This window comes from Anarrhichthys ocellatus, unplaced genomic scaffold (genome assembly GCF_004355925.1).
Source record: "Anarrhichthys ocellatus isolate YVR2014 unplaced genomic scaffold, GSC_Weel_1.0 scaffold3, whole genome shotgun sequence".
Taxonomy (NCBI): domain Eukaryota; kingdom Metazoa; phylum Chordata; class Actinopteri; order Perciformes; family Anarhichadidae; genus Anarrhichthys; species Anarrhichthys ocellatus.
This window is the reverse complement of record NW_022280033.1, coordinates 17,604,246-17,626,612: the sequence shown is the minus strand read 5'-3', so window position 1 is coordinate 17,626,612 and position 22,367 is coordinate 17,604,246. Positions and strand designations below refer to the sequence as shown.

The following is a 22,367-nucleotide window of genomic DNA, read 5'->3' as shown; positions in this document are numbered from 1 at the left end:
ACGGTGTGCAGAGCCAAGCAGTATACACTCAGCCAGCCACCCTGCATCCTTAAAAAAAACAAGTGCAATGGATCATCTGTTCAGCGCATGAATGTCATGCATTCGTTTCACTGTCAGAGTGTGCTCAGTGATGACTCTGACTTTTGCTCTCAATCTGCTTGGAGCACATTATTATCATTATTTAAAATGATGAGTTTTTGCCCTGTGAAGTGTCCCTTTTAAAGCGAATTAATTGATTAGTGAGCAGGTGGTTGTGGTGGCACTGTGTGTCATTGTGGTGGGGGGGTCGACTAACACAATCAAAGCTCAGCTGGTGTGTTGACCGCTTGATGGCACATGTAGCTGCTGCAAGAGTGCTATTGATTGTAATTATTATGTAGCAGGCAGACAAGGCGTTTTAAGACCTGCATAACCGCACCGACAAAAAACAGCGCAGAAGTTGATTAGATGGCTTAATTTCATCGATCCATGTTGACTGACCACAGGTGTTTTACATGCCTTTAGCTGAACACGTGTACTTAATTTAGATTAATACAAAACAATAATGTCCACTGTGACAAATCGGCCTGCTGGGCTGCATAATTATGTGGCAAAGCCATCAGATCTCAATGTGTCAGACCCTTCCTCAACACTGACTAAAAAAAACCAAAAACACAGAGACTCAATAGGTGTCTAAATCATAAAAGGGCAGAGCGGAATTGATCGTTGCTATAAGCTGCCGCCTTCGGACCGCGCGTGCGTGCACGCTTGGAGACTTTGTTGTCCTGCAGCGCGCAACACAAGTGCACATGAAGAGGACGCGTGGCGTCCCGTCGCCTCTCCTGGGGGGCAGCGCTGATGCCGCAGCCGCCTATATAAGAGCCTCCAAGATGCCACCGATCGGTCAGTCGTGCGCTCGCTGCCAGCGCTTTTTCAAGACTTCGCCTCTACCCGCACCTCGCACCGTGCGCTCCGCCGCTACTCCGCTCCCACACGTAGAGCCACGCTTTCAAACGGCTCAACTCAACAAACATTTTCCGGCGGATTTCTCTCTCCAGCGTGCCAATATGCGCGTCGGCGAACGCGAATCTCAACACAAAAACTTTGTCTTGTCTTGAGCAGAGTGCCAGGGCGCACGGGATGCTCCGCGGCGTGTTTAACGTGAGCGCGGCTGTCCGGGAGTGACTCTGCGTGAAGTTGTGAGTGTGAGGGGGAGGAAAAGAAAATCGGTTCGTCAAGTAACCGACACTCTGGGCATGGACAATGGATACTTTAAGTCTGTCAGTGAACGCTGTGTCCTACACGGTGGCAGCTGAGCTCCCCGCCACCGATGATCCATTTAATGCACCCGTCAGGAACATCGCGCCGTGGAACTTCACCATCCTGGCCGTGCTCATGTTTGTGGTCACCTCGTTGTCAATGAGCGAAAACTTCCTCGTCATGTTTGTCACTTTCAAGTACAAACAACTCAGACAGCCCCTGAACTATATTATAGTTAACTTGGCCATCGCTGACTTTCTGGTCTCCCTCACCGGTGGAGTAATAAGTTTCCTGACAAACGCTAGGGGTTATTTCTTCCTTGGGAAGTGGGCTTGTGTTTTGGAGGGGTTTGCTGTTACTTTTTTCGGTAAGTTTATCTGTTTTTTTCTCCCCCCCCCTCCTACTTTAATTGCAGCGCTGCTTAAAACAACTTCCATAACTTGTAGGTGTCAGTGTTGGAGCTTATATTGCAAAAATGTGTGATGACCGTGAAACAGCTCCACATGGCACATCCTCCTCAGCTAACTTCAGCATTTGCTCATAACTTAGGGCATCTGGGAGGGAGGTAAAAATATAAGTGACAAATCACTTCCACTACTACTGCTGCCAACATGGAAAAAACGTTGTCTGAGGATCACTTTGCTCACTTTCTTTGAGCGCTCATATCTTGTTTGTTGATGTCAAATAAATACTCATTATGTCAGAGTACTCGCTATACACTGGATACTAAAGGGATACTTTGAGAACACTAGTGAAAATTCACAATGTATGGCATGCAGCAAAAACATCATATTAAAACCCCATAAGGTCTTTACGGGTCTTAAAAGAAAACTTTCTTGTGTGATCAACTAAATTAATTTAGTAAAATTATTACAGCGTGTATACTTGCACCATTCGAAGCTCATCGCCAATAGTGCAGCTCTGCAAGTGTAATCTGCATCATGGACAGCATAATGCACAAAGCAAAATAAAAAAAAAACGTGCCAAACTAAAGCTAGAGCACAAGGATTGGGATTAAGGATATTAGTGTGTGTGCAAAGTAAAAGCTTGTTCTAAATTGCCAAGAATATAAAAGACAGGAAACTTCATGGAGTTCAGGCAACAGTCGAAAAAGTCCCCGTAGTGTCTAACTCGGTAACTTTTATGAGCCCACTGTGTAGATTTTTGAAAAATGTACCCGCCTGATCTTTTTTACGTGTGCATGAAAACAGACTGTGGGATCAGTCACAAACCCCCCCTGTGCGAGCCTTTAAGGTAGAATTCAGAGCCATGCCAGGAGCCCCCTCACAAACTGCATGTGCATGCCTTGCCATAAGTAGGTTACGAGCACCGTGACCACCAATAACATTTCACTAAGTCAGTGGATGTGCTTCAGAGCTCTCAGAGGGAATACAGAGGATCCCAAAGTGGGATCTTGGGCATCTGGTGACTGAGGTGAGTGGCTCGCAGTATATTAAATGAAGAGAAAAGAGAATACTTGGGCGATTCAGGCGAAGTATCCTTATTGGATTTCCTAACAAGGTTTGGGCGATCCTATTTTGGCAACTTGGACAACTTTCAGGGGAGAGACACAGGTCATTCAAACTGACTCATTTATTATTATCGACAGAAAACCCTCCTACTATTATTCAGGATTAAGCAGGGGATAAAAACAAACATCCCAGGGCCAGTAGAGCGCTCTAGCACACAGAAGCACAAAACCACATTTTGTTTGTCGGATGAGAAGCCGGCGCGGCGCTAAAAGAAACCCCCTGACGTATTAAATGACTGTACAGAGGAGGCAAATCCATAGGCCAGTGGAGTGAGGCTTCCATCTTCAAGGGGTTTGTGGTGGAAAGCCACTTCAATTTGAGTCTTAACGTACATGTGAAGGACTAAGAAAGTAATTAAGCCGAGCTTGCTCTTCTTGAGTGAGTATGTGAGCTCTACTTCACATTCTGCTCAAGGTGAGATTATTTTGTATTTCTGCCTATTTTTAGTTGTTTTTTTTTATATTCACGTGCGTTTGTGCTTTACATATAAGTACATCAAATGTCACTGGGTTAAAAACACAGGACTGGTTTTCAAAAGAAACACACGCCTGACATAATTGAACACCTTGGTTTCCGCCTCTCTCCTTTGTCCTCTCCAGTTGAGTCTAAGGTAATTAACCGGTCTGTGAGAGTGACTTATTACTGCAATTAAAGTCGGCTTTTTTGAGACCATTAGGAGGCAGCCGAACGCACCCGCCCCGGATCATTAAACTATTTCTAGCAACTGTACCGGCGCTCATATCTCTGCACAGTACAGATGTGGGATGCAGAAATGAAGAAGTGTGGTTACACCAGGCGATGGATAAGTTCCAAAGGCCTAGATATAAAGAAACTACCCTAATTTCACACTGGGATGAAATAGCGGTGCAAAGTAAAAGAGATGCAAATACATTAATTATGTGCTCAAATATTGCGACATTCCAGATTCCAGACCTGTCAGATAACAAATGAAAAAGCTGAGCTTTTCATAGTTACTAAAAACTAATTCCAGGACTTAGTGGCGTGTGACCCGCTGAGCTCCTGAACACTGACCTCCTGCTGTTTGCTTCAGGGATCGTGGCCCTGTGGTCCCTCGCCGTTCTGTCCTTCGAGCGATTCTTCGTGATCTGCCGGCCCCTGGGGAACATCCGACTGCAACCGAAGCATGCGATCCTGGGTCTGCTGTTCGTCTGGACCTTCTCCTTCGTCTGGACCTTCCCTCCGGTGCTGGGCTGGAACAGATACACCATAAGCAAGATTGGAACCACCTGTGAGCCCGACTGGTGAGAAATGAGCATTTTATCATCTCTGTAAACCCACCAAGAACAACTGAGAGAAAATGATCTCAAAGGGTCCATTCACCTACATCACAAAAACATATTTTCTCACTTAATCCTCACTTTCTTCCTCACAATGAAAACAGCAGACAGTAAGGTTTGTGGATTATTGATTGGGCATTCTTTTCTGAATGACATGTTTCTGTGTGATTTTTTCAAATTACATTTTTAGTGCTTTGATCAGACCAAAAACTAAATTCAATTCACCTCCATTGTATTCGGGTGGCCGCAGCTTCAGAGTCCATATTTCAAAATCCTGCCACAAAACCGAGGAGTAGTTGAGAAATTATTTTATTGTGATCCGTCTGACGTGACTCTTTAATACTGAAGTCTGTGGTTAATTATCTTATATGGACACAGAAAAATAGTTTTTTGTTAAGTAGTTAAGTCATTTAAATGGTGGTTTGCGAGACAAAAACTTCTCACACCATGTGCAGGCACTCAAGAATTTTTCTTTATAATTATTTTAAAGGCAAACATGTATTCTGAAATCAGGTCCTGCTGTCCCCGCCCGTTCATACACCCTTCGACGTCTGTTAGAAGCAGCAACCTCCGGTGCTGAGAAATAAAACCAACGTGTGCCAAAAACTGCAGTTCCTCAAATTGCAACATTAGGCTGGCTCCAAAAGCAAGTCAATCCCCATAGACCTCCATGTTAAAATAATAATGTTGACCACTCTACAGCTAATATCCCCGTTCATGACAACGGCACGGGGCTGGAGTTTTAAACAATGTCCATATATTGTACAGTCTATGGTCGGTTACCGATGCACAAGACACCATTTAGCTTCTGTATGAGACCCATCAGTCTTTCAAGTAGCTTCAATGCAAACTCATCCATGTCATTATTAGATGCTCAGAGAAAATGATCCGCAACTGTGATATTGTCGTATAAAGACCAACTTTCCACCCAGTGTGTTAGAAAGTGACGCCAAGGGGCGTGATTGAGCGTCGTTTTTTGACGCGTTGATAATGAGAATGGTCTGGCTTTCCAAACCTCAAACGAAACCCCTTTAAAACCTAAACTTTCAACCTGCATACTCCCTTGGGGTCACCACAAAAAGGTTCAAGGTTCAGCTTGGTTGTTACTACCGCAATGCCCATTCAATACGGTCCGATTGCTTGGCCTCCAGTGTTACTGCTTGTAGCTTCCGTGGAAACAGCTCATCCAATTCACGCTCGACACTGCGCTTCCTTAGGTCCAGAGCAATATACCTGCCACGACATCGTTGGGTTCCCTAGTAATGCTAGAGTATATGTGTCATTTGGGTGCAAAGGCTCAAACATCAATAGAGAGTGAGTTATTGCAAGCAGTGTAACAGTTAATAGGGGTCCCCTCTTTATACACTACATAGTGTGTACATAACGCACCACGAATATGTCCCGTAGATCTCAAGAGCTTACAATCGATAGCACTTCCGTGGGTCCTCAGCAATACAAGGAGAGCCAAGTGTCAAGGGCCAAATCGATTGGAATGGTTGTCGAGAAACTCGAAAGACCAACGAACAGAGACCATTTTAGTTATACAATACAGGATTTCATGCTAAAATGCAATTGTAGTCCCCTCTATGCTCCACACAGAGCCTTCTGGTCCGGTGTTGTGCATGGCTAGTTTGTTATGTTTCCAGCAGGGATGGAAGCAAAAATTCAAAGTACTTCTGTAAAAATTGACTTTTCATAATAGATGATGTCAAATGAAAGAACTTTAGGCTACAAAATAGATTGCATTAAATGTCATGGTATACACTGCTGTAACAAGATTATGCCATTGAGATCATATGTCCAAACCAACAATAAATACAACTGATTATTAATTATAAATATACAACCGCTTATAGCCATAGTACAATCAACCAGTAAAGACGACAAAACTCAGACAATTTAACAAAAAATGGACACTGTGGCGGGTGCAACGAGCCTTGTTAAGCTACATAAACTAAATAGCCTGACACTTCTTATTGGAAAATAAACTCATCTGCTGATGTATTATGCAATGTGGCTGGTGTGGTTCTCGCAGTTGGTGGCATCTCTGAACATGTGCCAGTCTGTGCACTCAAGCTGAGCTTCCGCCGTCCAACCTGATGGGTTGATCCTTTGAATCAGCTGGGAGTAAGCTGGCAGGAGAAGCAGAAACAAAATATGGTATATATTGTCAAAAAGTGGGGTTTGGGGGGAGGGCTTTGTAGCTGCCAGGAACATTTGTGCAAAGACGTTCCAGTGTACTGTGTTCCCTAGTGGTGGTGTGAACATGCTGATGGGATTCAGGCAAAACTATTTTGAGTTCTGTTTCGGTAAAATTACCAGCTACAAATGTTGTTTTGTCATGTGACCACCGATGGCCTCATACAGTTCAGCATCATTGTTATAGACACAGGAATGCTGTCCGTCTGTCAAACGCAGTGACTTGATCGGGGGTGTTGTGGTGGGGCCAGGTGTCTGTAAAATGGAGGGCACACCAGTCTCAGACTTCCTGTGGCCATTTTAGTCTTTACATTTGTGTTCCCTGCTACCTGATGAATGTGCTTGTAAGTCCAACATTCACTCCCCGTTTATGTGTTTTGGTCTTCACAAACTCTCGAGGGAAGAGTTTAAGAGCTTTGAACTAACCCCTAATCCTGACCTTAATACAACACTTTAATCTTATGCTAGCCCATAACCTTTAGCCCATACATAACCCTGTATTAATTATGTCTTACTGCCCACCTTGCACTCAAACAGATAGAGATTATAGACATTCCACACTCAGCCCTGTGACTCTGATCTACGTGGCTGCTTCAGCGGTATTAGCTCACACTGTGCGAATGTGTCTGACGGAAGAAGTCAAGAAACAGGTCAGCTCTACCTTAGCCCTCAGGGTGCCATCTGGGTAATGTTATTTAGCTGCTTTGATCAAAGGCATGCAGATAGGGGCCTGAGTGTTTGCCTCAAGCCCTGTAAGGGATTCAATGCAAGGGGGGAATGAATGGCTCAGACAATACAATTAAGAGCTCACCTTACGGAGATACCCAGCGAGTTGATGACCCGTTCCACCTCTGGCTGCACGCAGCATGAGTTCTGTCAGAAAACATTTGGTTAACAGCAGGAACAGCACAGGTGTTCCAGGTCCAGAGTGTCGCCACATGCGCAGCGCTGATGCATTTTAAAAGCCTCATTTATGTGCATCTTTTTTTCTTTTCTTTTTTTTTTTTTAACCTCTGGGTACATGCAGATATTCAGCGCCGGACAGCTTCAGAATGTTAAAAAGCATTCATGCTAGGTTTTGAAGGAGTGTGCAGGAGTCAGGTGGCTGTATCCTTCATTAGAGGTTTGGGTGAAATCTACTGCATCTGCTATGCTGTTGACTTTCTCCCAAACCCCTTCCAGTGCACAGGTCCGACACACACAGATGAGATTGCCAGCTCAAATCCCTGGACGTGGACTTGATGAGACGCACGCAATTAAGTAGATATTAGTTTATTTGTGCATTTGTCATTATCACTGTACAGTACATATTTGTTAGAAATTAAACCTGTCAGCATTTTTTAAAGCTACCATGTGTAGGATTTAAACATTCCATATTTTAGTGTCTCCCAGAGGTAGTGTCAAAGAAGACCCTCTCACAAACTCAAAGTGCCTCAACTTTCAAAAGCAAAAGTGAGCTCCCAAGTTTAAATGAGGAGATTCATGCTGACAGTCAGGCAGGATGTTGGTGAGACGGAGCACACCAGCTGGTGGTGGGAAGAATAATTATTTGAACTAACTTGATTTTTGGGATTGTTTGACAGAATTGACTGGATCGCTTCATGTGATACACCTCATCAAAAATGATGGTTTGACTGGCGACAGCACTCTTGGAGATGATTAAAATGCTGCCTGGCTGATATGCCAAAGTTGCTTATTAAGTCACTAAAACTCAAATGAAATGGAGCTGCTTGAGAAACTGAATCCGAATTCGGAACTGGATCAACTCTTCATCCAAGCAATTGAACATCGCTAAGTCCCGCCCCTCGAACGCAGACTTACCAATCATAGAGTAGCATCGGTCAGCTGCGACCAGGGTCTGACAACTATCCAGCGCTGCTCCACAGACTCTCATGCAACCGTTGCAGGTTTTTAAAAAATGTTCAGGCTGGTTTTGTAGATTTTGGAGCTAGTAATGGTTTGAATGTTGTGTAATAATGATACTAGTTACCCGGAGAGGTTTGAGGGAGATATAGGTTTTTAAAATGTTACGTTTCAATGTAAAAACCCGTGGAGCTGATTCAATTTATTTGTATAGCCCAAAATCAAAAATCACAAATTGGCCTCAGAGTGCTATACAATCAGTACAATACACGACACCCTCTGTCCCAGGACCCTCGCATCGGAAAAGGAAGATTCCCCCAAAAAACAACTTTTGCGGAAAAAAACATGAGCAGAGTACATTATCACATCATTAACTAGCGTTACCGCATCTATTCTACACTGGCTGCTGAAGGTAAACTGAATGTATACAAATGCGAATTTAGCGTTTTAAAGATTGTAACAGGGAATAAAGACGTTTACAGGAACAGTGTGATGTGATGATTCACTTTTACACTGTGATCTGTAGCTTTAGCTTATATCTTTATCTTTGAATCTGTTTTCACTGCTGAATCAGTTTGACATTCTAGATGCGTAGACCCTTATGTCTGCCTGTCTCTTCAATTGCTTTTGTATCTTTCGATATAAATTTGATAATATTTATTTAGGGAGTGCAGTTAGTGGCAGTGTGGGCTCCATGGTAACATAGCTCCAGCAGCTTGACGGAGTAGCAGCGGGGCTTCAAGGTGAAGGGTCAATTAATACATTTCAGTTTTGACGAAGAGAACCAATTGGTTTAGTCTGATGATTTGTCAGACCTTTTGAATCATACATTGGGAATTTGACTGCTTATTGAATTGAATGAACAAATGCATCTACGTTCACGTACAGGCCAAAGACCTTCAAGTTGAAGGGGCTCACCTCCAAGTTGTTTTTTTGTGCCCATATAATGGCACAAGGTGGACACAGGAGTAGATTATGTTTTAATACAACTATAGGGGGCAGATGTGGTGAGTCCAGGTGGAGCCACTTGAGCACAACCAAAGGTTGCATGAATATCTGTAGGGGTGCAATTAAAAGAAAGATAAACAAATAGAAAATTACATTTTCATGTCCTGCCTTGAGGGGTAAGGAATAAAGGGTGAAAGTTTGAATGATTAAGGGGCCCAAGAGCTGCACAGGGGTCCTAGAACATATTTCAAGGATTTCAGATAATTACAGTTTCAGAGCCTCAAGTTATTTTTGCAGATATAGCTGTGAAAATCCCTCAACTACGCTGTGTGTCTCAACCACAGTAGAGCACTGTCCACTAGCCTGAATGATTTGTTTTGTTCAAAAAAGCAATTTAAATGAACGGAACACATCTTTATGCATGATGAAGTACTTCTTTGCATGTGTGTCACATGACAATACATTCACAGGGAATGAGGTGTGAATTGATGCATCACAAATGTGTGCAGAAGTGTACCACACTTCCCTGGTTTGATAAGGAGTAGGATGCATGAGTACAAATACATGCAAACAAACCACTCTGTCTGCCAGGTAGTTCCTTACACATTAATCCGGAGCTCGTTTCATTTCACGGCAGTGTGGAAACGACATAATTAGACTGAATTAGTGGCCTCCGGGACCCTAATTGTGTTGCAGAGATTGGTCTCAGCTGTGACATTTCCCTTTTAACTGGAGCTCAAATGAAGTGCACAACTGTCATCTTTCTTTCCAGCCAGATAAAAGTCTCTGAATGTCAAAATAACATTTCACAGACAGCTCGTTGCTGTGAAATCACGGAATTGTAAACTATTTGGTTCTTAAATGGACGCAAAAGTCTTCCCAAACAAATGGTTTGGCTTGTGATCTATGATCGGTCTACATTTATTATTATTGATAGTTCCTTGTATTTATTTTAAGCAAAACATTATTAGATAAAAACTGTAATATACTGGTTTTGACCCATTTAAAATCTCACAAGATGTGAATGTAAGCGTCTTTGTTCTCCACCTCTGAACAGGTATTCAACCAACTTGATCGATCACAGCTACATCCTCACGTTCTTCGCCACCTGTTTCATTCTGCCTCTTGGGTTAATCATTTTCTGCTATGGAAAGCTCCTGCGGACACTCAGGAAGGTTGGTAGTTCTAAACGAAATTATTCATTATAAATGCATCCCTCGACTTTCAGTCATGTTTAGAATTTTTTTCAAATGTATTTCCGTAAATGTGGAATTATTTCTTCAGACCAATCAAAAATATCAAGGGGGTTGTGGTATGGATGGGTGATTGCTTAATTGTGGTACATCAGCAGACAAAACAGAAGGAAATAGGGAAGGAATCAGATTTTAGTCGTGTGCTGATGGAAGGATTCTAATCATAACAATCTATATCCAAGTTACACTAATTTTCTTAAAATACATTACCCTGATTTTGGGATTTGAATGCAGGAAATATCAGGTAATGACCAGTGTACCACTGTAGCTGCTGACATTTGATGTAAGTTCCTTAAAACCTTTTGGTCATATGTTCCTGGCACACTTCTTCCCTTTCTCACTTCTTTGACTACGGTTGCAAACATGCTGTAATGGAAATATTGTGGTTTTGAAATGTAGCTGCAGTTGATATAGTGTAAAGAAACATGCTTCTACTTCAACTGTAAGTTTACTCTGTTTTGATTTGTCATGCATGGAGACAAAAGAGCATTCTAAAGGCCACGGACATTAAGAGGGACACGATGACTATTTCATGGAGGTTACATTCAAAATGGCCACATTTTATTTAATGAAAGCCCTGCTGCCCATTTTTGGTGACTCTCCGTAAATGCACCCACAGTAAGTGGAAGTAGATTCTACAATCTAGAGGACTCCCTACCATTGAATAAGAGTGGCTGGTGACATGCTTGAAAAGCAGAAAGTCATTAGGGCTAAACTGATGCTGTTAAGAGTCCAATTTGAATTGGATATGTTGGCTGTTTACGGGGCGCTGGAAACGACATGGAGGGAAAAAATAAAAAATAGCAATATGGGGCACTGAATTTTATGAATTTACTGTTAAATAGACCATGAGACAAGACTTAGACTCCAACGTTCCCTCTGCCTCACTGTCAGCCGCTAGCAGACTACATGGCCATGAGGAGAGCAAAGTTGGACTGTGGAGTTCGCTGGCTGTGTCCCTTCCAGGCCTCCGTAGCTATTGCAGTATTAAGATAAAACAATTCGGTAAAAGTATCAGCCTTGAAAAAAGCATTTTTTTTCATATCCTAATAGACTAACTGACTGTTATATACCAAAGTACTGTACAGCTAGTCATGGTTCTCTGTTTCCTCCAGGTGTCACATGGTCGACTGGCCACTGCCCGGAAGCCAGAGAGGCAGGTGACCCGTATGGTGGTGGTGATGATTGTGGCATTCATGGTGGGCTGGACTCCGTACGCAGCCTTCGCCATACTGGTCACAGCTCATCCAACCATCGAACTTGACCCCAGGCTGTCTTCCATCCCCGCCTTCTTCTCCAAGACAGCTGCTGTCTACAACCCAATAATCTACGTCTTCATGAACAAACAGGTAACTGAGAGTTTTCATGCTGGAAAGGAATACTATAGTTGATTCAGCCAATTTGATCCCGTTGGCTTGTATTTTTGCAGTAGTATCAAAATAGTTATCGCAGTGTAGAGGGAAGGTAGCTGAGTTCCTTCCTTTGCTAGAGTTGAGACAAGTCACTGTATGCAGTAGATGGAAGCTGCTGCATAATACGGAGATGCTTTTTTTCTGTTGTTGTCCCTCAATAATGCATGGTGTATGAATAAATGAAAGATGAAATCCAGAGAGTACAATTGTCCATGGCTCTGTTAAAAAATACATTAGCAACCTATGGCATGCTTATGAGGCTTGCAATTTTTTCCTGCCATTTACATTGTGTAGTCTGTCTCTCTGGGTAATTATTATTGACTGTACAAATATTGATTATATGACAGCAGTCAATAGAAAATAGGGATTAGGGGCAGTTCTTAAATACATGACAAAGGCATTTCAGTTTAAAAGCCTGTCCATAACATCCATTTTGATAGATTGTCATAGTTAGATTATCCTCCTGAGACCCAGCCTATTCATTTGTGTCCTCTGTAGTGGACAGTTTGGTTTTGCATTTCTCCTTTTACTCATTTGAGCCACATTGCCATTTTTTGGCAGTTTATCTGTGAAACAACCCGTATCTTTTCAAATGAACAGTTTTCAGTTGTAGTTGTGAGCTGACACTTGCCTCCCTTGATGACTGCTGAGTGATTTCTAATGTTCCACCAAAGATCTACTAGATTTAACAACCTTTTAAGTGACAAATGTGACAGCCTGACGGGACACTTAATTAAATAAATACATTATTCAAGGTAGCTTTGCTAAAAAGGTCCGGCAGTGGTAACATGGACTAACTAATCTTCATCATTACTTAGGCTTCTACTTTTTGGGTATTCACAATGAGTGGATTGTTTGATGTTGTGTAGTGTAACACATACAGGTCATCAGTAACGGAGTGCACACGTGATCTATTTATCCCACATAGACTTTTGAGTCTGAGTAGACAAAACACAACAAGATGGATGTATCTTATAGTCTCTGTATTGCATAAATGTCATTCACTAGCTTAGGATGCCACCTCAGCCGAGGGCGAACCTACATCGATTATTTGGAGCATTGAGGAATGGTTGGTGGAGATTAGCCAGTAGCGGTTTGGGGGAGGCTTAGTTGAGGATCCACTGTGGCTCCCGGGCCTTGCAGATCCCCCGGTCTCCATGTGGGATAGGAAGATGATGACTATGGGGGGAGATAACCTTGGGTGAAATGGTTTAACAAGAGGGAGGGAGGGTGGGATGTGGAAAGCGCAAGCAAGCTGAGGCTTAGAGTGGGTAGGTATTTGTAGGAGAGTGGCCGGAAGTGGGCGAGTGGCTGAGGCGTGGTCCTGCTCCTGAAATTCAGCTAAGATTTAACTACAATTAAATTCAGATGGAGAACCACATGCTACGCTGGACGTGTCTCCCCTTCTCCACTATTTTGACTATGGTGTGCGATTATCGGAAACATGCCGTAACGCGAATCATGTCGATTTCATATGCAGCTGCTAATATTTTAAAAGTGAATGCCTTTTGATTATGTTCCCTTTTCATTATTATGTATGCCTCTGGAGTTCAAGTGTTCGTGAGCGCTGACAAAAGAGTAATCTAAAGGCTACAGTTTGGATTTCTCGATGGCTGCGCTGGCAACCGTCATTTCCATCAACCTGCATAGAAGCTGATGACGTGCTGTAAACTGCAGCTTTAACACAGGGTTGCATTTCTGTGGCGACAAGGGAAAATGTCATGTTAAGGCTCACATTTGTTACGACTTTAATGGTGTGATGGTAATCAAAAGCTTGCCAGCCTGTTCAATGGTTGAAAATAAAAAAAAACATTTTCAAGCATCAATATGGTAAGAGTGGAACTTTTTGCAAACAGTGGCATCATTCTCTTCAGCAAAACAGTTCTTGTGTGCAGAAATAGACTTAACAGTGTCCTCGAGCAGAACACCGATGCCCTGCAGGGCTGACTGCTCCTAGAATGCTGGACTCGCCAACTTCTTTTGTATCTCTCCGGTAAACATGAGCAGGCTGTGTCCAATTTACTGATGTCACATCAGTTTTCTGTACCTCCTGCTGCAGTTTGGAGTCACCACTGCAAAGCTCTAAAACCCGTCATACGAAACTGAACTCTCGTTAAGTAATGACTTTTTCATGTTAACATGTATTGAACCCCGTTTTCACTCCGGGGCTCCGTTATTAGAGGCAAGTTGTTATTGTACATGACATTAAACATTTTTATTGATAGATTCTTTATAGTCCTGCCCGCAGAGTGAACACTAAAACTGTCAAGGCCAGTTATGACAAACATGTCCAAATATGCCTTCAGTACAACTTTAAAGTGATCTATTTTCAGATATGGATATAGAATTCCTGCTATACGTGTATGTGCTTGGCACAACATTTAAAACAGACCTCCCTTGCCAGGTAGCTGCATGTAGTCTGCATGTCCATCTGATTGCCCCACTTTTGAACTGCTCTCGCTGCTTAGTGGAGTCAGCCGGTGTCTCCACTAAGACATCGACTGGACGTAAATAGGGACGGCTAGCAGCTTCCGCCAAACTGCTAATGCTTTATAGAAGTCAGCTGCCCTCTTAGTGCTTGATTGTGACATCGCTCTCTGTCTCCGCATTCCTCTGAGTTACATAACAAGTTGAGGCGAGTCGGCAGGGGAGTGCCATGATGCATGGCTACTGCGACATAGAGGAGCAGCTTTAGAAGGAGACGGCCTCCTGGAATCTCTTCGGTCAAAAGGTCCAAGTTGAAGGAAAATTCTGGAAATATCCATTTCTCACGTCTACCGGTATTATTTAAAATCGGTTTCACAAGACGCTCACACTCTTTGATCAAATATAGTCTGGACTGTTTTGACAAGATATACTGTACGGTGTTGTGCCCAGTAGGGCTTTGATGTGAGAGGGAAACTTTATCGATCAGTTTTTGAGAAGGTATACTTCGTTCTCCTCCTCATCCTGCTGCTGCCCTAGATTGAGTTCTGTAAGACTGAAGCACAAAAGCAATCCCAAAGTAAATCCACGATCTCCATTAGAAGAGTGTTACTCTTTTACTTTTCATGCCCACATTTTATTCCCCGCCACACACGCATTCCGCAATACTGCCAAAAATGAGATCAGCCGTTGAATAGGCTTTGCTTTTTCTGAACCAAACATCGTCGGCATAATGCCACCCCAGGAGAACAGAAGTTCAGACTGAGCCAGTTGATAAAGTCTAAACTACTGCTCCAACTCTATTCTTGTTCTACACTTAATACCTATTGGTGTCCCGATGATGTTTGAAGAAAGAACTGGAATCAGACAAGAGTTCGATGCAATAGAGTTTATTCTTATACAGTGTGGCTGAAATCGCCATTTGGTCACTAAGCTCATCCTCCGTTTTCTTGGTATACGACAATATTTTTGAATTACACCCAGTTTACATAATTTTATTGGAATCTCAGTGTGCCAAACTCCCCCTAAATAACATCTTTCTAATGGGAGTTGAAAAACTTCTCCAGCCCCGGCCCAGAGCAGCTTTCCCCACACCTACTGGAGGGTGTTTAAGAAACAAACAAATCCTTACTACATCAAACAGCTTATATGTTAAACCATTCAAATCACACTATATTCACACTTTTCAGTATGCTGATGTCATATATGTGAGTTTTACACATTTAGATATAGTTAAACATTTAGATATAATTGATGGTGCTAGTTTATTATAATAAATCAAACTCCAGCAGCTCCTGGACCTTGTTGTCTCTGCCAATTCAATGCCATTTGCTGTAGGTTGGCTGCTAACTGCTGCTAGCGAGGCGGAATGACGCATTCAACAGACTGTGTTCAAAGGGCTTTTGTCAGGAAATCAAACTCGTGCCTTCTGGGGTCACGAATGGATCACATATTGTGGTGAATACAGGCCTTTTCAACAGGGCTGCAGCGTTAAGACCATTGTTGAGCTTACTGTGTGAGGACCGCTGTGTGAAAAGTGAGGCTGTTAGAGAGTTCACTGGCTGAAAGCACCCATGGACTCACAACATTACGACCTCAATGTACCTTTTAATCACAAGATGAAAAGGTACAATATTGGCACACCGTACTCTTTGAACTGTTAGAAGGTATGGAATTTAATTCAATACATATGTGAAGCAAAGTGACGCCGCCGTAATTGCTGACAACTGAATTCAGCCAAACAATAGCAGTCTAGAGATACGTTGTTATCCTCAACTGCACTCGATCAACCTGCAGAGCTGCAATACCCCCCCAAAAAACAACAACAAAGACCTAGAAAGTTTTTGACGCTTCGGAACTACAGTATGAAGTGGATTTGTAGTCCAGAAAGAATCTTAAAGATGCATTAATTATTATCTTTATATTAAGAACGAATGCGACACTTCACATTGCACATTACTGTGCAATGTGAAGTGTCGCTCATAGTGACGAACCCACAACAAATTACCACGTGAATATAGAGTTCCCCTCAGCTCTACAGTGTTTTAGTGTCTCAACTCATTGTTTGGGTTTTATGGCTCAGAACTGTTCATCAGAACTGTTCATCCACTTGCACCAGCCTCATATCCAATCGTAGCAGGCCGCTTTGTTTCAATGAAAAAGATACATACACTGTGCTATATGCCTAGCACCTAATTTGTGGCAAGAGCACTCCCTACGTTAATCGATGATTTGATCACAGTGTCCCGCTTACAAACCTTAAGAAAACAGCAAAGCAGCATTTTTCTTCACTGTTATCCAGCAGCAGGTTGCAGCATCGAAGGTATTTTCATGATCCCACAGATTTATAGTGTCTGCCCGACAGTACAACGTAACGTAAAAACAGACTGTGCCCTTCCCGCCCAATATTTCTTCTCTGCTAACTGTGGCAGGCCGGTGAAAATAGTTTTGCCCGAGGCAAACATTTCGTGGGTAAAGAAATAAACATAAAGTTTATGCAAAGTATAATACAGAGTGCTGAGGTCACAAATGCAGCTACACAGCACCAAACAGCAGACAGACAAAGTTAGCAAGTAGCTGGTGTATAAAGTGGAGCATTTAGCAGCTTCAAAAAAAAGACATTACCCGCAGGAACTTTTGGAGTCCAAAACAGACCTAAAAGGAGAGTGAATATTGGACTTACATGGCCCAGGTGGATCGGGACACGACTACGTAGCCATGCTGATTTTGCTACATGTCTGTTGCAAGTAAGCAATACAACTTTATAAGGTCACACTGTATGTTAGATGTTTTGTTTAACAGCTTGTGGTGCTGCCCTCAAGTGGTCAAACAAATCTATGAACGCAAGTGTAAGGTATGAATTTACCTGACCATATGACCTGACACCAAATATTATCTATGCAAGTTTCTGCACCAGCATTGTCTCATTAAAGTGCAGTGAATTTTTTTATTTTTTTCCCCCTCTAGCCTTTGACAGTCTAAAAAACTGTGAATCCTCTATTTGAAGATGTTTTGGTCCAATTGAAGAATAAATAAAACATAACAGTTTGTTATTTTGGCAATATCCATTGTTCTAGTACAGGATGCTGACAATTATCGTGGTATTGCAGCAATATAATTAACGACGCAGGCCTTTTAGCCATGATTGCAATTGGTGTCATCGCTCCTGTGACTTTTTAGAATTCAGCTTTACATTGCTTGCTGTCGATGTTCTGGGATAGACTATGCGTTTCAGACTATTCATGTTGCCGTTAAGTTGACATTTTATGACCTTACTTCCTGTGCGGGAGGGTTTTAAAATCTATTTATTGCAAGGTTGGAGGGTGTAGTTATACATAGGTATAAGAGGTTAGACAGCCCATTTGTGAACAAACCCCAGTGAACGAAGCCGTAGATATTGTAGCCTTTTGCTTTTTTTAATGACATTGCAGGGGAGCAGAGGTATTGCATCTCTTTGAGAGCACTGGTTTGAGGGGAGCAGTTAGGAGGCTTGTGTGTTAAATCAGACAGGTCATTAAGGGTCAGGAATCACGAGCTCTCCCCGGGGCTTCACAGAGTGGGCGCTTCGACTGTTAAAAGGTCAATTAGTGTTTTTAGATTTAAAGTAATGTGGAAACCAATGATTGGGGCTATTAGCGAGTCCCGTTTTAAAGTTAAATGCATCAATATGGTGCACTTTGAAATCAAAATTAAGAGGCTAGATCTAGGAAGAACTAAGTACATTCAGGCTACTAAAGTACTGTACTTGAATGCAATTTTTAGGTACTCGAGAATTTCTATTTTATGTAACTTTATACTTACACTTCATCTCAGACGGAAATATTGTACTTTTAATTTCACAAAATGTGCATAAAAAGTCCAATGATATAAACCTACCGTAAATATATCAGTCTACTTTTAGTTAAGTGTATTTTGATGCCAATACTTTTGTCCTTTTTTTTACATTTTAAATGCAGAACTTTTACTTGTAACAGAGTAGTTTCACACTATGCTCTAGTAATAGAGTATCATCTCCTCATTTCCCAAAATGTCGCATTATTCCTTTACAGAACTTTTTCATGTCCTGTAAATATGGCCCCCAATACAATGTGATTGCAAATATTGTTAATCAAGCTAATCGCTTTTAATTCTCTCGTTTTCTGTTCAGTTCAGGAAGTGCCTAATCCAGCTTTTCGGCGGCACAGGGATCATCCCAGACAACCTGAACCAGACCTCAGAGCGACCGGGAATTACTGCAGAGATTCAAACGGGAGAAATGTCAGTCATTGCGACCCGCATCCCCATGAGTGGCACTATGTCGCCCAGGTCTGACGATTCTCCAACCGACGGTGGCTCGTTTTCCCAGCTGCCCATCCCAGAGAACAAAGTGTGTCCAATGTAACAGGAAGAAAATGCATCCCAATAGGTGTCCTCTCACTATCCTCTGACCCCCACAGCCCGTGATAACCCTCTGTAATTGAGATGCAGCGCCTTTCAAAAAACGATTTGGACAGCGATGAGCGATAAATGTTAATTTTTTGGGCTTCATGATTGATGAAAAAAAAATGTCACTTTTCAATTAATTAATTACAGGCACAAAACATCAAGTACTAGAGAAAAGGTTTTGTGACCCACCGTGTTTCGTTAGTTTGTTCAATATTTGATTAAAAAGAAGCACAACAGAGGGTGCAAGAAGGAACCGTACAGAAAGAAATGACCCGCTACACACCTTGTAAATATTTCCACGCCGGACGGTCTGTCCAGTTGTTGGAGACTATCTTGGATGTTCTCTTGACTATCATTGAAACACCTCACATTAGAGGGCACTTGATTCAACTTGATAGCTCTACCTTTATGTCCCGGTGAGAAAAAAAAGAGACTGCTGAAAACGCAAACCTTGACATAAATTAGTTGAGGGCCAGCCAGTTTTTCAGACGCCACAATGCATCCAGCCTTTCATCCCGTCCTCGCCTTCTCCTTTGAAGCCCTGTGATGGTGCCTGTAGAGAAAGCGTTGTTCTTCTATGCCTTTTCAGTACTTTGCTTTGGCAGCGCGTCTTCATTCATCTCCGCTCGTCAAGAGGACGGAGCAGACTTCTGAATTTGGATGCTTTTACTTTAGTTCATAGTTTGGGTCAAAGCTTTCATCTTTTAGTGTAGATAGTCAATGGGACTTGGAGATGCCAGTCTCCTGTTTACCTCTGCTGCAGATGGAGTAGGACAACATATTTATGAAGGTTCAGCAGGGGATCAACAAGCACACACACATGCACACAGCTATAAGCAACACACACATGTATGCATACAAACACACACACACACACACACAGATTGCAGTTCACTGCCTGTATCATGATACGCTCTCTAAAGGCACTGTGATAAATATCCGAGCACAAGAGTGGCTTAGCTAAGCAGCCATGTACAAAAGCAATGAATATTGTCATCATAAGCACAAGGTCTACAGCAATATTAAAGCTAACTACTGTCACACAGTTGAACACTTCAGCGTTAGCGACAGTAGATGTAGTGCGTTAAATTGTCTTCTACTTGACTTTGTGGTGCATGTTTGTTCACTGTTACTGTATATTTGTCAAAATACTGTTGTATTCTCTGTGCTGCACAGTGATTCACCATGTTAAAAACGTCTTGTTTGCAATGTACTGAGTGTGTGTGTTCCCGATCTCACTCCCGACTTGTTCAACCGCTTGGTCAGTGGCCTTATGCCTCAAACTAAAATGCTCTATGTGGCCGTGGTTATGGCGGGAGTAAAGGAGGAAATTCCGCTTGGGGTGGTTGTCAGGAGACGTTCATGTCCCGTGTGAAATCGAAAGTCAACGTTGACTTATTTAAAGTGACAACGTCGCATACACAATGAAGCCTACTTAACAGGCTACCAAACGTTACTACGTCACGAGAGTAACGTAGTCTACGTAACTACGCAACAAATATAGAAAGTAGTTTGTTTGGCTGAACTTAACGAAGTTGTGAAAAAGGTTTCATGCTCGTCGCTCGAGGAGTACCTGGAGTGTCATCGTTTGAAGCGCAGGGCCACTGACCAAGCTGCTGTATTTGACGAGTTGGGAGTGAGAACGCTGTTGTACGGCCAGTCTGGGAGGAGAAAAACGTTGCATCTTTAAGAGTCAATACATATGTGCCAAATGAATTGTGATGCCTTGATATAATTACCATAACAACATGAGACTGTGGTGAAGACTACTGGCAGGTCACCCAACATCCGACACCAGTTTTTACAATCAAGAACACATTTTCCATGAACCTTGTTTACTATGAAAACTACAGTTTTTAAACCTTTATGGAACTTAAACCTGCATTAATCAATATGTTTTTGTTAGGAATTGACAAAATGCCTCTGTATTGTGAAAGAGTTACTCACAGCGCTAAAATGAGCAGCTATATCCTTTTTAAAGGAGTTAAAAAATTTATCATTTTGGTTACACACTTACTGTATGGTTCAGTATCACTGCTGTCTATTTAAGCAGCAGTTAGCTGTTTTCAGCCAAAAAATGCTTCTGTAAGCCAACTGTGTGTTACATGCCCAGCAGCAAATGGACAGACAAAGCTGGCGACACGCTAGCAAAGAACATTGAACACTTACCCAGAAGACACAGATATTTTTTCCCACCACCAATGAATTTTGAACTTAAATGAATGAGCCGGCCAGAAACACAATTTCAAACGAATGCCAATGTCCCATCATGTCTTTGAGTGCAAATAGGCTGTTTGCTAACACACTAACTGTCACAGTGCAATATGGTAGTTGCTGTGTATCTGCTAGCTTGTTTTTTAGCAATTCTTTGCCAAATTGATTAATGCAGTGTTTTTTGTTTTATAGGCTAAATAAGATTTTATGGCTAAAGCAATCCAAATATATGGCAAACAAGAGAAACATGTGTTTTGGTTGCCAGTAGATATTTGCAATTTTCTCATAGATTGCCTCCTTTTATGGTAATTATACAAATGTTTCAACAGGAAATACTTAATTGATAGTTTCTTTTCACAGCAGCCATTTTGACTTGTCATTGCAGGGGAACCATCGATATAGTTAATAACATTAATTATAGCCCTGTTCCATTTAGGTGGGCCAGGGCGGTGGTATTGTGCATGTGGACTCACTGGAGTGCCTCGCTGTGACACACCAAATAGAATGGGACTATGATTCATTTGATCTATTACACCTGTGTTTACACTGCAATGAAGTGGAAATAACTGCTGTAAAAAGGGCCTATTGCTGTGTAAATGTTCAAGCCATATCCCAGGTCTGTCACAATTTCGTGTTACTGTTTGCAAAAGTAAAAGAAAAAAACACTCGTGTATTTGTGCGTCATTGCTAATTTCCAGTAAGGCCTATAGCCATATTGTTTGACAATGTTTTCCCTCTTTAATTATATTCTCTGACCTTTTTGGGGCATTATCAGACAAGAAAAAGGACCAAACGTAAAAGTGACAATGATCGATGCCTCGAATTGTTTGCACGTCTGCGGTAAGGTCAAATAACAAGTGTCATGTCGTAAATGTCCGACAATACTTTTTGCAGGGATAGTTCCGATCTTTTAAAGTATATTAATGCGTGGACATGAGCTCAGGTAAGCAGTCTTGTGGTTGCAGATCTCCCAGTGAGCCAGGGGCTTCATCCGGAAAAACCAAGCAGCATCACGAAGCCAGGGAAGAAAAAGCTGGGAATGCTCTGAGCACCCTGTCCATCACGTCATGGCTCAGCTTTCAGTGTGTAGTAATACACTGGTTTAACAAATAAAACAGTTACAAGATAGTGCCAAGTCTAAGAGGAGAATCCAGCAGCAAAAGATGTTTTGTATATGTGTGTGTGTGTGCTGTGGCCTGAACATTTTTGGTTGCTCATTTGTGGATGAGAAGACCACATCGCGATGGAAAACCACCAACCACAGCACTAGCTAACAGCCATGCATCAATATCACAACTGGTCAGCAACTCATGCTATCGACACACACTGTCTTCGGCACTCAGAGCCAATTAATTTCACCTATCCGAACCCTCCCGACTACTTAGACACACACACACCTACATACACACACACACACACACACACACACACACACACACACACACACACAGTCCCATATACAGGCCAAGATAAAGAAGGTAAGCACTTTAGGGGCTTTTGGAAATAGTGACTTTCCCTTGAACATCAAGGGGGAGATTGTGGCTAACTGGATAGCAGGGC

At 42.3% G+C, this 22,367-nt stretch overlaps 1 protein-coding gene across 1 annotated transcript; it reads left to right on the top strand.

Moving 5' to 3' along the window:
• Positions 1–902: 902 nt before the first annotated feature.
• On the top strand, positions 903–21,470 carry valopa (vertebrate ancient long opsin a). The gene is made up of 5 exons (XM_031838584.1): positions 903–1,606; positions 3,823–4,033; positions 10,137–10,254; positions 11,448–11,681; positions 18,316–21,470. The coding sequence occupies exons 1-5, from the start codon at positions 1,243–1,245 to the stop codon at positions 18,547–18,549; spliced, it is 1,161 nt and encodes a 386-aa protein (XP_031694444.1). The 5' UTR covers positions 903–1,242; the 3' UTR covers positions 18,550–21,470.
• Positions 21,471–22,367: the final 897 nt, after the last annotated feature.